The sequence below is a fragment of the Mytilus edulis genome, chromosome 1, assembly GCF_963676685.1.
Source record: "Mytilus edulis chromosome 1, xbMytEdul2.2, whole genome shotgun sequence".
NCBI lineage: Eukaryota > Metazoa > Mollusca > Bivalvia > Mytilida > Mytilidae > Mytilus > Mytilus edulis.
This window is the reverse complement of record NC_092344.1, coordinates 33,165,269-33,180,475: the sequence shown is the minus strand read 5'-3', so window position 1 is coordinate 33,180,475 and position 15,207 is coordinate 33,165,269. Positions and strand designations below refer to the sequence as shown.

Genomic DNA, 15,207 nt, shown 5'->3' with positions numbered 1-15,207 from the left:
TTTCCATTTATATACTGCAGATTATTCAACAATTTGCTGACAATTTACTAGCAGTAAATTCATAACTGTTCAGTATGATGTTGATGTGTACAGGTAAATAACAACTACTGACAGTCAGAATATCAACTGATCAGATCTTAATTATAAACTAGAGGCTCTAAAGAGCCTGTGTCGCTCACCTTGGTCTACGTGAATATTAAACAATGGACACAGATGGATTCATGACAAAATTGTGTTTTGGTGATGGTGATGTGTTTGTAGATCTTACTTTACTAAACATTCTTGCTGCTTACAATTATCTTTACCTATAACAGTACTTTCTGCGGAAAATCTTCAAATTTTAAGAAAATGGTTAAAAATTGACTATGAAGGGCAATAACTCCTTAGGGGGTCAATTGACTATTTTGGTCATACTGACTTATTTTTAGTTCTTACTTTGCTGTACATTATTGCTGTTAACAGTTTATCTCTATCTATAATAATATTCAAGATAATAACAAAAAAACAGCAAAATTTCCTCAAAATTACCAATTCAGGGGCAGCAACCTAACAACAATATGAACAATATTACCCCCGTGTCAGATTTGCTCTAAATGCTTTGGTTTTTGAGTTATAAGCCAAAAACTGCATTTTACCCCTATGTTCTATTTTTAGCCATGGCGGCCATCTTAGTTGGTTGGGCGGGCACCGGACAAATTTTTAAAACTAGATACCCCAATGATGATTATGGCCAAGTTTGGTTGAATTTGGCCCAGTAGTTTCAGAGGAGAAGATTTTTCTAAAAGATTACCAAGATTTATGAAAAATGGTTAAAAATTGACTATAAACGGCAATAACTCCTAAAGTGGTCAACTGACCATTTTGGTCATGTTGACTTTTTTGTAGATCTTACTTTCCGGAACATTATTGCTGTTTACAGTTTATCTCTATCTATAATAATATTCAAGATAATAACCAAAAACAGCAAAATTTCCTTAAACATTCCATTTCAGGGGCAGCAACCCAACAACTAAATGTCCGATTCATCTGAAAATTTCATGGCAGATAGATCTTGACCTGATGAACAATATTACCCCCGTGTCAGATTTGCTCTAAATGCTTTGGTTTTTGAGTTATAAGCCAAAAACTTCATTTTACCCCTAAGTTCTATTTTTAGCCATGGCGGCCATCTTGGTTGGTTGGGCGGGGTACCGGACACATTTTTTAAACTAGATACCCCAATGATGATTGTGGCCAAGTTTGGTTAAATTTGGCCCAGTAGTTTCAGAGGATAAGATTTTAGTAAAAGTTAACGCAGGGCGACGACGACGACGGACGACGACGGACGCCAAGTGATGAGAAAAGCTCACTTGGCCTTTCGGCCAGGTGAGCTAAAAAGAAGATGTGGTATGATAGCCAAGGAGACAAATCTTCACAAGAGACCAAATGACACCGAGATTAACAACTATAGATCACCATAATTTGACTACATGCAAATTATCTGAACATTATTGAATTTACAAATGTCTACAAATTGACTGAAAAGCTTAAAATGACTTAATAATATATTGTTCAGTCTTTTAAGAGCTGTTCAGATCAAATTGACCGTTTCAGACGAAAATTGGTTGACTATATAAAATTGTGTTATTGTATTATATGTCACATAGTTGGACACAACCTCGTGAGCCAGACTAGACCAGTGAAGGTGTGAGCACTTCAGATGATTTGTAAACACATTTCAGCAACTACTAAGATGTACAACATCAATAAGAACAGCCAAACTAAAGACTCTAAAGAGCCTGTGTCGCTCACCTTGGTCTATGTGAATATTAAACAATGGACACAGATAGATTCATGACAAAATTGTGTTTTGGTGATGGTGATGTGTTTGTAGATCTTACTTTACTAAACATTCTTGCTGCTTACAATTATCTCTATCTATAACAGTACTTTCTGTGGAAAATGTTATTGAAAATCTTCAAATTTGTAGAAAATTGTTAAAAATTGACTATGAAGGGCAATAACTCCTTAAGGGGTCAATTGACTAATTTGGTCATACTGACTTTATTTAGTTCTTACTTTGCTGTACATTATTGCTGTTTACAGTTTATCTCTATCTATAATAATATTCAAGATAATAACAAAAAAACAGCAAAATTTCCTCAAAATTACCATTTCAGGGGCAGCAACCTAACAACCGATTATCCGATTCATCTGAAAATTCCAGGGCAGATAGATCGTGACCTGATCAACAAGTTTACTTCCTGTCAGATTTGCTCTTAATGCTTTGGTTTTTGAGTTATAAGCCAAAAACTGCATTTTACCCCCGTTCTATTTTTAGCCATGGTGGCCATCTTGGTTTGTTGGCTGAGTTACCGGACACATTTTTTAAACTAGATACCCCAATGATGATTATGGCCAAGTTTGGTTAAATTTGGCCCAGTAGTTTCAGAGAAGATTTTTCTAAAAGATTACTAAGAATTACGAAAAATGGTTAAAAATTGACTATAAAGGGCAATAACTCCTAAAGTGGTCAACTGACCATTTTGGTCATGTTGACTTATTTGTAGATCTTACTTTGCTGAACATTATTGCTGTTTACAGTTTATTTCTATCTATAATAACATTCAAGATAATAACCCAAAACAGCAAAATTTCCTTAAAATTACCAATTCAGGGGCAGCAACCCAACAACAAAATGTCCGATTCATCTAAATATTTCAGGGCAGATAGATCTTGACCTGATGAACAATATTACCCCCGTGTCAGATTTGCTCTAAATGCTTTGGTTTTTGAGTTATAAGCCAAAAACTGCATTTTACCCCTATGTTCTATTTTTAGCCATGGTGGCCATCTTGGTTGGTTGGCCGGGTCACCGGACACAATTTTTAAACTAGATACCCCAATGATGATTGTGGCCAAGTTTGGTTAAATTTGGCCCAGTAGTTTCAGAGGAGAAGATTTTTGTAAAAGTTAACGCAGGACGACGACGGACAACGACGACGGACGACGACGACGGACGACGCCAAGTGATGAGAAAAGCCCATACAAAGTCAGATAATCATGCATTTGTAGAATTTCTGGTGACTGTGAAGCAGCCAAAGGTTTTCATAAATTGTTTTTATCACAGAACTGAATGTTGGAAAACACCAAAATCATGTCAACAAAAGGCAATCAACCTTGAGTTGGCCTTCAGTAAGCAAATAGCTTATACAGATACAATGTTAATCATCTAGGAATAAAAAGCTTTTATTTTGACTGTAACTGTTAAATGCTGTCTTCACCAACAATACCAACAAATCATTGATTTATCTTGCTTTAATAAAAGGTGAGACAATAAAACAGCCACATAATAAAAATTAAAATTGTTTATTAAAATAACATAAGATAGTAGTCTTTTAAATATCACAGAATTCAAATCACATTTCTTCCTCGACTGTTCAATCCACTGTCTCCACAGCTGCAAAATAAAACATTGTATAAAATCAAAAAGTAAAATTAGAACATGGACACAGATCCCCTCACTTGTAGATTTGTAAGCGCCAATGTACCAAGGCAAACCTTTTGACAGCTTGTTTTCTTTACAACAATATGACATTTGTTTCTGTATGCTGAGTGTGCAAAACTGTAATTTTGGCAATTTTTCCTTTGAAAAGGGGCATAACACATAAACATTAAAAATGACTGCATTCAAATTCGAACTTGATCTGTGTTTTAAAGTTGTTATAAGCATTATGTATAAGATTTGGATTTGGCAAATTCTGGTTAGAGTGAGTGAGGAAACTGCAAATTCATAATTTTTTTCATTACTAAAGTGACATAACCAAAAAACTGTGAAAGTCAATATAGTAGTTACTCCCTAATAAAAGGTGACTGTTGATGGTTTTTGGTTCATCTTTTAATGTTTCTTTTGGTTAAATAATTATTAACTATATCTTTGGTTCTTTCTAATCAGTAGTGATGTATAATAACCCAGAAAATTGCATTACAAATATACTGTAGATTTGTTTTATAGTGATAAATATTGAATTCTAATATGACGTCCTTATTACGCTTTGTAAACAAATCTGTGTTCTAATGAGCACAAAATATGTTTGACATGTGCGCACAAACTTACTGTTTATATTAACGTTATTTCCATCGTTATCCTTTAAAATATATACATTTAAGCAGCTAACATAAACTTTTATTATATATTTTTATAAAACAACATATATTTTCCCTGCTCGTAGTTTTTAAACTAATCAAATTAGAAATGTAATGTACAGACTCCTCGAGGAGAAAACGGGAATAGCCAAAGATTTTACTGTATTTTCGTACGCTTCAACCTATAAACATACTGTATTTGTCCTATTAGAATCGAAATAATTCCTTCATGTCATGCTCTATGCTCATTTTAACATGGGTAGGCATTATATTTGACCACATTTTACACCTCGCTAACGCTCAGTGTAAAATATCGACAAATATAATGCCTACCCATGTTAAAATGAGCATAGAGCATGACATGAAGGAATTATTTCTTAATTAAATCTTGAAACAAAATAACTTAAAAGTTCCTCAGATTCCAAACCCATTATAAAATACAGGTTTTAGTTCAACTTACTTTTAGGAATGTTGACTTTATTAGACACTAGAATATCAGCTTGGATGTGGTTCATATGCATATACAATGCTTCAGGATTAGACTGCAAATTAAACAATAGGATGAATTCAATTAAATTGAATTAGAATTGTAAACATCAATTATAATTTCAATTTCAGACAAATAAACAGGTGACCCAGCAATATATACTCTTTAACTATCTGCTATAAGTAATTTGTAGCTCAAATTAAGCATGTCCCTATGGCTGAAATAACTAATCAGATTTTTTCACAAATGAAAAGAAGCTCGACTTTATGGAGCCTGTAACACAGTAACAGTTGTTCAAAATTAAAGTCCAATAACTCCTCAATTGGACAACCAAACATGTATATGGAAAATAATTTTGTCTCTATATAAAACCAAGTTGTTCTAAAATGATCTGAACATTTTGATAAATCAAACATAAGTTCTTTTCATGACAAGTTTGTAAAACAAAAGTGTGTTTACGCATGATAAAAGCTAAAAGCTGTTTATTTTATTTTTTTTATTTTTTTAAAGTTTTGGTGTTTTTACCTTATTAACTTTGCAGTTGTAGCTTTGACTTATTTTGTTTTTATTTTTTCTCAAAGCTTATTTTGGATAAAACTCAATTTCATCATTTTTGGCTTTCTGTATTCTCAAAATATCACTTAAATAACAAATCAAACATAAGATAGGTGATTCATGTCAATTGTAAATATTTATGCAAACAACTTCCAAATGACATGAAGATTAACAAAAATAGTATCACTCATTATAAAGTATTATGCAAAGCAATGTTTACTCTCAGTTCAAAAAGGCTGTTCATGACAATGATATTATCACCCTAGGTTTAAAGGAAAGTGTGTCTCGCTTGATATTTTTAATTAACTAAGACAAGGTTAAAAGTACTTAATGTTTATTTCTGGATAATTCAAACCTTGATGCATAGCATAGTGACTTATTTTTCAATTACATACAGTACTTTATTGAAATTTTCTTATTAGATTATATAACTTAAAACAGGTTTGAAGTAGTAAATGTTAATTCTAGACAACTCAAACCTTGATGCATAGCATAGTGAATTGTTTTTCAATAACATGTTCCTACTTTAGTGAAATTTTTCATATTCAAGCTACTTACAAATAATGTAGAGAACAAGAAATTTGAATAAATACTTACCATAAATAAATCATACAAGTTGTCTCCCATGGCTTCATGTACATGCTCGTCAACTATTGGGAATGTTCGACAGAAATACTGAAGTAAATATACAGATTTATTGATTACAAAAAGAAGGCACAGACCTTAAAATATCAACATAAAAACAATGTGAACAACAGGCTATATATTTGTACTTCCTTCTTTAGATTAACAAAATACAAATATTACTACAAATCATTTTAGATTTAAGGGATTTATTTTTATCGCCCATTTAAAATATTCATTGGAGTTAGAAGACAATATATTATCCATAAGCACTCTGAAATTATTATTTTTAAATGACATTTTCAAATACTCAATTTTGCAAAACCTTCCCATTTCCAATTATGCTGAAAATTCAAATAAAGATTTCTCGCAGTTGCCCAAAAAGATTTTTCAAAAGACTTAACAATTTTTATAATTTTAAGAATAAAACATGAGTGGACACGCTGAAATGTCCCCATGCTGTACATATCAAGATTGAGGTTATGTTGAAAGTACTTCTAAGATAAAGACCATTAAATTCAAGGTTGACCAAAGAACCATAAAAATAAGGTCAGGATCAGATTGATAAAGTTGTATAATCGTACAGTCATATTGGACTTCCATCAGCTGTATTGGCCCTCCACTACACCTAGAGAAAATACAGCTAACCTCAACCAAATATAATTTTGAGGGTAGTAAGGGTTATTTTCGTGCAATGTTTTCTGGCTTTTAATTTCACCTGTTTTCGTGATTTGATGTTTTATTTCTCGTTTCTCATGTTTCCCCTTATTTATATTCTGTGTTTCATGTCGGTAATCATAATTTCCCATGCTTGTCCCACATTCGATTAAAAAGTAAACCAGGACAAATTCAAATTATTAATAAACTGGTTCCCATGATATTAATTTCTCTCATCATTAATAGCCTATAAAAACTTATATAACAGTTACTGTATCAATAACTTTATAACTTGAAATTACTACAACTAGCGGATGCTTAAAGGTCACTGCATGGTCTTTACATCATTACAAAAGCTTTGCCATATAATGAAATAGTTATTGCATCAATATTGATGAACTATTTAACAAAAGAATATGAAATGGCTCTTGTTAGATCAAGCTAATGAAAATGCTGGAATTTTAAGAACGGTTTAATTTCCACTCATTTTGTGGTTAAAGTAGGATATATTATATGCTAAATCACTGTCTTCCAAGCAAAAGAATATTAATCTTGTGTATTCAGTTCTGTTATAAGACAAATTACCTCTAATGAAATACTGGCTTGCCTTTGACTGTCAGCATAGTCCATATTACCCATGGTATATAAAAGGTTGTGTGTTACTCTCAACTGAAATACATAAAACATATCCCATTTTACCAATAGTATTTTTTATAAAATAGGTGGTGTGTTACTCAACTTCACTTAAAAAAAAAGAACAAAAATATTTCCCAAGTTTACAAATGAAATGTAATAAATACCTGTAGTTTTTCATCAAAGTACTCTTTATATATGGATACAGATTTTTTTGTACATGTGAATTGTTTGCCAGTTTAACCAAATAGTGTATCCAAATATGTTACAAAATATGTTACAATATTTTGAGAAAAGCTGATGAATCATACAAATGGCTGTTATAATGAGATTTACATAGATTGCTTTGATTTTGAGTGTGTTTACTTTTTGTTGAAGTCATTGAACTTCACATTTACCTTCTTTATGTGGCCAAGAAACTGGAATTTTCTTAAAAGTCCAGACTTGAAGTTAATTTTTAAACACAGAATTATGCTGAAATTAAAGTTCATTACAAAGAGAAATGTACAACTTTTAAAAAAACAACAAATTTAAATATTAAGTAATTACCTGTATAAGCTTTTCTGCAATTTCATTTGACTCTCTAGCAAGAATTCTGAAATGAACATTGGAAAGGTTAGTGGAAATGAGACCATTAACCAATTTCAGAGAACTCATGGTATTTGAAAAATAAAATAAAGTTTTACAATCAATCTTGTTTTTGTTTATCATTATAAATAATGATTTGAAAAATCACTTGAAAAGTTATAAAGATATACATTAATTTTTTATGTTGAAACAACAAAAAAACCAAGATGAAATTAGAGTAATTTTTTTTATAAAACTTTCGTCTCATGGAGAAATGATCATCTCATCATTTGACACATGTAAAAGTAAACTTCTTTTTTGTTAGTCATCCAATTATCTCCCCTTCTGAAAAATGCCTTTTCTTTGATCATGATACCATGTGTCTATTAATCAACTATCTTTTTCACTATAATAAATAATATAACAATTGTTTTATCATGATAATGATCTTTAAAATTTTATTCTCTTCAAATTTAAACAATAAAATCTAACATTATGATGGTATTTAAGAATTACATTATCAAATCAAATGATTACCCTATTGTTTTAGCTGCAGCGGCTTGTTGTACAAATACAGGAAGTGGTGCGTTTATTCTGGGAACATCAGGATCTGAAATTATATTATTTAATTACACATAGCGGTACTGATAATTTTGTAAGGTTTCATTTGTATAGGAAAATTTTGAATTTTATGTTCTGTTTATGTTGTGCAAAATTCAACAAGTAAAACAGATGCTCTTGAATACATGTAGTATAACTTGACATGTTTTTCTTTCTGAATTTCAAAATTATGTCATTACATGGGAGATAACTCTAAATCTCTGTAAATGGTATAAATATCAATACTGAACTTAATCTCTGAAATGGTAAATAATTGTTATGCACAAACACTAAATTGCACATGATATAGGTTACAGGTATATATTTTAACAATACAAAATAATAAGATTCAAGCTCATAGGAAAATAACTTCATCTGGAATTCATCCATTTTACCAATTTGAGACTGTGCATGGGACATAACTCTGTAACAGTGTTTGTGGCAAGATTAAAGCAATGTTAAAAAGTTATAAAGTCATAATTCAGAGCAGCTTGAAAATAAAAGTGACCTTGAAACACATTGCTTTGATTAAGGAAAAATGTTTTTTGTTCTAAAAAAAATATATGAAAGCTTAAAAAGAATTTTCTATTTCTACAACTATTTCTCATTATAGATTGCTATGGTTATGATGAATAAGAGACTCAAACATGGCATGTTGTAAAAGTATGTACCATCTAATATTTCTGGTTTCCTTATTAAGTCTTCTTTTGCTGGTCTAAGCAGTAATACAAGTCCTTTCAACAGGGAATCAGAAACTTCATAATCCATCAATTCCTTTATCAATTCAATGGCTGTAAAAATGAAAATGGAAAAATAATAAGACATCATTTATTTCAACCATTTAAACTAATATGATGGTGACTGTTTTCTTAAAACATAATAAATTTTTTGATAAAACTTAGACCAAACAAGAGTGCACACACTGAAATGTCTCGCCTTCTTTACTAATCATTGATATTATGTTAATAGTACTAAATATAAAGCTTTATTACGACTGTCACATAAACCCAACATTAGACAAGAAAACTAAACATTGATCAATGAACCATGAACATGACGTCAAGGTTAGATGAACCATGCCAGGCAGACATGTACAGCTAACAATTCTTTCATACAACAAATATAGTTGACCTATTGCTTATAAATTAAGAAAAACAGACCAAAAACACAAAAACTTAACACTTAGCAATGAACCGTGAAAATGAGATCAAGGTCAAATAAAACCTGTGCGACTGATATATAGATCATTTAAATTTTCCATAAACCAAATATGATCGACCTATTGCATATAGTATTAGAAAAATAGACCAAAACTCAAAAACTTAACTTTGACCACTGAACCATGAAAATCAGGTCAAGGTCAGATGACACCTGTCAGCTAGACATTTACACCTTTCAATCATTCCATACACCAAATATAGTAAACCTATTGCATATAGTATAAGAAAAACAGACCAAAACACAAAAACTTAACTATAACCACTGAACCATGAAAATGAGGTCAAGGTTAGATGACACCTGACAGTTGGACATGTACATCTTACAGTCCTTCCTTACACCGAATATATTAGACGTATTGCTTATAGTATCTGAGATATGGACTTGACCACCAAAACTTAACCTTGTTCACTGATCCATGAAATAAGGTCGAGGTCAAGTGAAAACAGTCTGACGGGCATGAGGACCTTGCAAGGTACGCACATACCACATATAGTTATCCTATTACTTGTAATAAGAGAGAATTAAACATTACAAAAAATTTATACTTTTTTTTCAAGTATACACTGAACCATGAAAATGAGGTCAAGGACATTGACCATGTGACTGACGGAAAGTTCGTAACATGAGGCATCTATATACAAAGTATGAAGCATCCAGGTCTTCCACATTCTAAAATATAAAGCTTTTAAAAAGTTAACTAAAGCTGCCGCCGCCAGATCACTATCCCTATGTCGAGCTTTTTGCAACAAAAGTTGCAGGCTCGACAATAAAAAATAGTAAACTTTAGTTTTTACATGTATTCATTGCTCTTCCTTGTGTCTACCACCCATATAGATATTTTTAACAAAAGATGATGTGAGATAGAGTTTAACTTTATAAGTATCAAGGTTGCAAATATTACCTTCATACTGTACCTCCAGGTGTAAAGTTTTTAATAAATTAAGTAACGGCTCAACTATACTGGGATTTGCTGACTTCACAATTGGCTAAAACAGAAATAAGTTTCAAATTATGTAATTGAATACCTCCAGCTATTATCGGAGAAAATTCAAACAAGATATACTTATCTTTGAAATGTGAGTTATTTTAGTAAAAAGCAACAAATATCATGACTATGAATAAATTAATTAATCAGTTCATTTTTGCTGAATAGAAAATGAACCTACATATATCAAATTATCTGTCTCAATACGTTTTACTGAGTTTAAATTGCATGACGTCGACGTAGACTAAGAATTCTAAATACCTGACTCACAACATTTCTATATAAAAGTGTATAAAAATAAAAAGATGTTGTATGATTACCAAGGAGATACAACTAGACCAAAGCACACAGAAAATCTGCAGCCCTGTCTATGTACAACCTTCAAAAATGAGGAAAATTCTTTAAAATGATTTTTTTCACAAATGGTCTTTTGAGTAATCATAGAGATGCTTAGATGTAGTATACTGTATATTAAATTATTATCATGAAATATTCTAATTGTATTACCTGTACAACTCTTAGAGATTGTGCTGCCATCTGTTGTGCTTTGGGAGAAGTACATGGAAGAAGTGCTATCAGTCCTTTGTAAACCTGTACTTCAAATTTAAAGTTGCCTTGTGCTAACATAAGAAGCAGGTTCCTACAAGCATCCTGTGTTTCCTCAGACTTGGCTTTAGCTAAACATTCAGCTACTGCTCTTATTCCTACAATCAAATATAATGTAGTCACAAAACTACATGTACATGCAGTTTATGTAGTTTAATCCCACTTCATCATGTCATGCTGTCCCAAGTTATGATTCCTTGTAATTTCCATTGTTTTTATGTTTTGTTCATTTATACATTTAGATTTGGTTTCAGATCTTCTATGTATAGAATTTAATAAAACCTGTCCAGAGAAAATCTGTCATTTTTTTACCTTTGGAAATAATGTAGACATTTGCAATACTTATGCTGGTTGACCTACATGAATACTGGTACATGTTATTTCTCTGTCCTCTTTCACTATTGATTGTAGATTCAGAAAAATGTGTTTAGGTTCTATCATGGTATACATGTATAATGCATTTATTCCAATAATACCCCTTATTACACATTGTTTTGTTTTCTATTTCATCTCAATGCAGTTAATTATTTCTATTATTTCTAATAAGTGCAATCTATAGTAATTTATGCTGAAAACTAGATATAAAACTAAGAAGATGGGGTATGATTGCCAAAGAGACTAAATAAACTAAAGGTTAGTGACTATACATGTTGGTCACTTAATGACCTTCAATAGTGAACAAAACCCATACTGCATATATAGCATGCTATAAGAGGGTCCAACAATTTCCATTAAATTCCAGTGTGGTTAAACTTAAAGTGTTACATAAATAAAGTCTAAAAACTAGGGATAGTAACATGTCTATGTCTTTATTTGTGTAGTTACATATTAGAAATTTTATTGTATTAACCTTAAAATCATTTTTTGTTTTTGTTTACAAAAAACCTGTAACAGCTTTTTTGCAATTTATATTATCTTTATATTTAATTCTTCCAACAAATTCATTTACCGTAGCTTTCACAGATAAGTTCCTTATACTTTCTTCCAGCATTAGCTACACACTGTAAACATTTCAATGATTCCAACTTGTCATCTTCTTTTGCTTGCTTCAGTCCTATAATTTCTAGTAAGGTTAGTACACCACCAACTTCTATGAATTCTGCCATAAATTTATGTCTATAAATAAAAAAAATTAAGAATCTTGGAAATGGATTATCATTTTGCTTAATAATAATACCTAATAAATATAATTTAAATGGATTTATGAAAATAAAGTCTTATAAAATGTACCTATACATCTGTTCCTTCGTTTAATTTTATTATATTTACTTTCAAATATGTAGATGCACATACATGTACAGTTCTCTAGAATCTCTTCCAATACAATGTAGTATTGCAGTCATTTTACAACTCATATTTTCAATGGTAATGTAACATTAAATATTCTTTTGATGTTATGCATAATCATATTTTTTTTTATTAAACTGTAAATGATCTTCATCAAAATATTTTTCGTTTGTTAAATCAATAAGCATTTGAATACTTTTAAAGTACAAAATATGTAATTTATTTAATCAATATAAACTATCTATAGTAATTGATTTCATCAAAACAAATAATCAGCTATAAATAATCCATATACATGTAAATTGGTATGATACTATCCAACAAAAAATAATAAATCTACAGTATGATTAATTTACTGTAAATATCTTTTAACAAATGAATAAACTTATACTGACCCACTTGATGCTGATAAGAATATTGAAATAGCTCTGAGCTGCTCATTCAGACTGGTTCCAATCATGTATCTGTCTGAATTAAGGATTAATAACAACTAAAAAGTAAGTAATGCCAAAAACACACAATTACAAATATAACAGTGCCTAGTATGATTCATAACTTGAAAAGTTTTCAGTCTTTCATGAACCTCCTTCATGTTCAGAGGTAGAAGGATTAATTGATAATATTGGCACTTTACACAGAAGAAGCTGTAATTAACAGTCTTAGAGTCAAGGTTGTCCGGGACTTGTCCCTGTTGTTAGTGTGGACCTCCTTAAACATATGCTGAAAGTATAGAATGTTGAGTCTGAATTCTTTCTATTGCCAGCCTTTTCTTAATAACAACTTTTTTTTGAATGATCAATGTGTATATATATGTGAATTCTAGTTATATTGTCTACCTATTTTAATTTGTATTTGTCACAAACTTAAAGGGGCACTAGCTACGAGATATATGATAAAACTAATATATTTTTTTTGGCTCAATAAGTAATGAAGTACAAATAGTGAAATAATAATTCCTTTTTAGTAGCCAATAAGGTTCAATTTTGTCAAAATAAGCAAAAAACAATTTGTCCTTGAGACTGAAGGTTCAAATGTATGATGTCTGTGATGGCCAGTAATGGCGGACAAATAGCGAGAAGGTACATTTTATATTGTCTTATTTGAAGTCAAACTGCAGAAATATGTAACATCAAGTCTGGTAATAAACCGTTTTTGAGGTTGTTGCATTTCTGTCAAAAACTAAATTGGATAAGTGAACATCTTTCATGCAATTAGGGGCATCGTCACTTCTAATCCCATGTTGAGCGACTCCGCAGAGCAGTTGAAAAAATATTATGATATACATGTATAATATTGCACATTATCATAATTGTCGATAAATTGAATTATTATAATTGATAATCAGCACTACATGTACTATCATGACTATCATAAGGGAATTGTGATATGGTACCTGTAAAACAAAAAAACAATCTAGTTTATCCTGCATAAGGACGATCATGAAGACTTAAATAATGCAGGTGCATATATACAGGCAATCCCCTCTATCTGGTAAATGACATAATAAAGCAGGTGCACGTAATAGACAAACTTTTCCAGCATTCCAGTGAAGGACATGTCTATTTCGTTATTGTGGTTAGTCACTTACATCAAGGTAAATAAATAGACCTAGGAATAGGCCACTTTATAGTTATTACCTTATTGTGATCCAGGATTTGTATAGTAAGACTACTATACAAATCCTTGTTGAGATCAATCAGAGGTCTCAAATAATTATTGTTATCGTTATTTTTGGAAAATTTTTAATGAGATTCATCAAAATCAGTTAATTTTTTTATCATCTAAAATAAAGTGTTCATTTTATCGTCATGCACCAAAAATTACAGCTAACAACATTAGCCAAGAATTAATACTGTTATTCGTCGTAAAGATAACCCCCATAAATTGACCACCACATCACATCGCCCAGCATCATATATATATTCAGACAGTATTCGTGAATGGGCACCAATCTGTATCTGTATGCATCTAACTTCTGCCAATTAAGGCACAACTCCACTTATTGGGAGTAGTATTTATCCTCCACCAAGAATATATATACACACGGATATCTAATATACTGTATATAAAAAAAACACAATTTGAAAACATATATATACATGTATATATAACTGTTCTAAAGTCCTCCACCAATAAAAAGGAAAATTTATATACAACACACTGTATCCACTAGATTAATGTCTCTTTAGTAGGATATAATTATTTACACTTTAACTTTAAGCAGGGCTAGAACATATGATATACACCTTATCGCTAATCCCGGCTGACCCGGCCGCTTGAACTTTTGACGCATACAACAATCACTTTTCCATTGTGGCGTCAGATATTTTGTTTTATGACGTCAAATTTTTACAGGAACCTGTGTGATATCCAGTAATGGCGGACAAATAGCAATAAGGTGTATTACAAGGTATATAATTATTATAAGATCTAAAAGTATAAAAAACATGGGATTGTGGGTGGTACCAAGATGTGAACATTCTACACCAATGAAAAAGGATACGTCAATCTAAGCCAAGCAGTAAGTCTTGTTAAAAATAAACTAGCAGCCTGTGCAAACTCTTGTTCCAATTCAGGTCCTGTTTTATTTTGGTTCTGTCTAACAAAGTCAATCAAAATCTTTGCTCTGACAACTTTACTTCCTTTATCCCATTCCTGTAGAAGATTTGTGACCTTTGAAATGGCCGACTGTTGCTTTGATGACCCCATTATTAAAATGTGTCTATATTATTTGCATTAAGAACACTAAATGATGTCAAACACGACCAAATTCAAACTATAGACTCATTCAAAAATAAGTTGTTTACATGTTGCTACATCGCCATTTTTCATAAGGACTAGATTATATAAAATCAATTTT

General features: G+C 31.1%; 1 protein-coding gene across 1 annotated transcript; it reads right to left on the bottom strand.

The window, feature by feature from the left end:
* Positions 1-3,332: 3,332 nt before the first annotated feature.
* LOC139481326 (armadillo-like helical domain containing protein 1) lies at positions 3,333-15,201 on the bottom strand. Its single transcript, XM_071264570.1, has 12 exons — positions 14,851-15,201; positions 12,743-12,811; positions 12,010-12,176; positions 10,962-11,158; positions 10,371-10,455; positions 8,920-9,039; positions 8,186-8,258; positions 7,631-7,676; positions 7,034-7,117; positions 5,765-5,842; positions 4,586-4,667; positions 3,333-3,439 (listed from the first exon to the last, which is right to left on the bottom strand). The coding sequence occupies exons 1-12, from the start codon at positions 15,054-15,056 to the stop codon at positions 3,420-3,422; spliced, it is 1,227 nt and encodes a 408-aa protein (XP_071120671.1). The 5' UTR covers positions 15,057-15,201; the 3' UTR covers positions 3,333-3,419.
* Positions 15,202-15,207: the final 6 nt, after the last annotated feature.

Coding starts and splice junctions, on each gene's coding strand:
- LOC139481326 (XM_071264570.1), bottom strand. CDS start 15,056: ATGGGGTCATCAAAGCAACAGTCGGCCATTTCAAAGGTCACAAATCTT. Junction 7,118..7,630: donor TTGCAGAAAAGCTTATACAG/GTAATTACTTAA, acceptor TATGTATTTCAG/TTGAGAGTAACACACAACCT. Junction 4,668..5,764: donor ACTTGTATGATTTATTTATG/GTAAGTATTTAT, acceptor TTTAATTTGCAG/TCTAATCCTGAAGCATTGTA.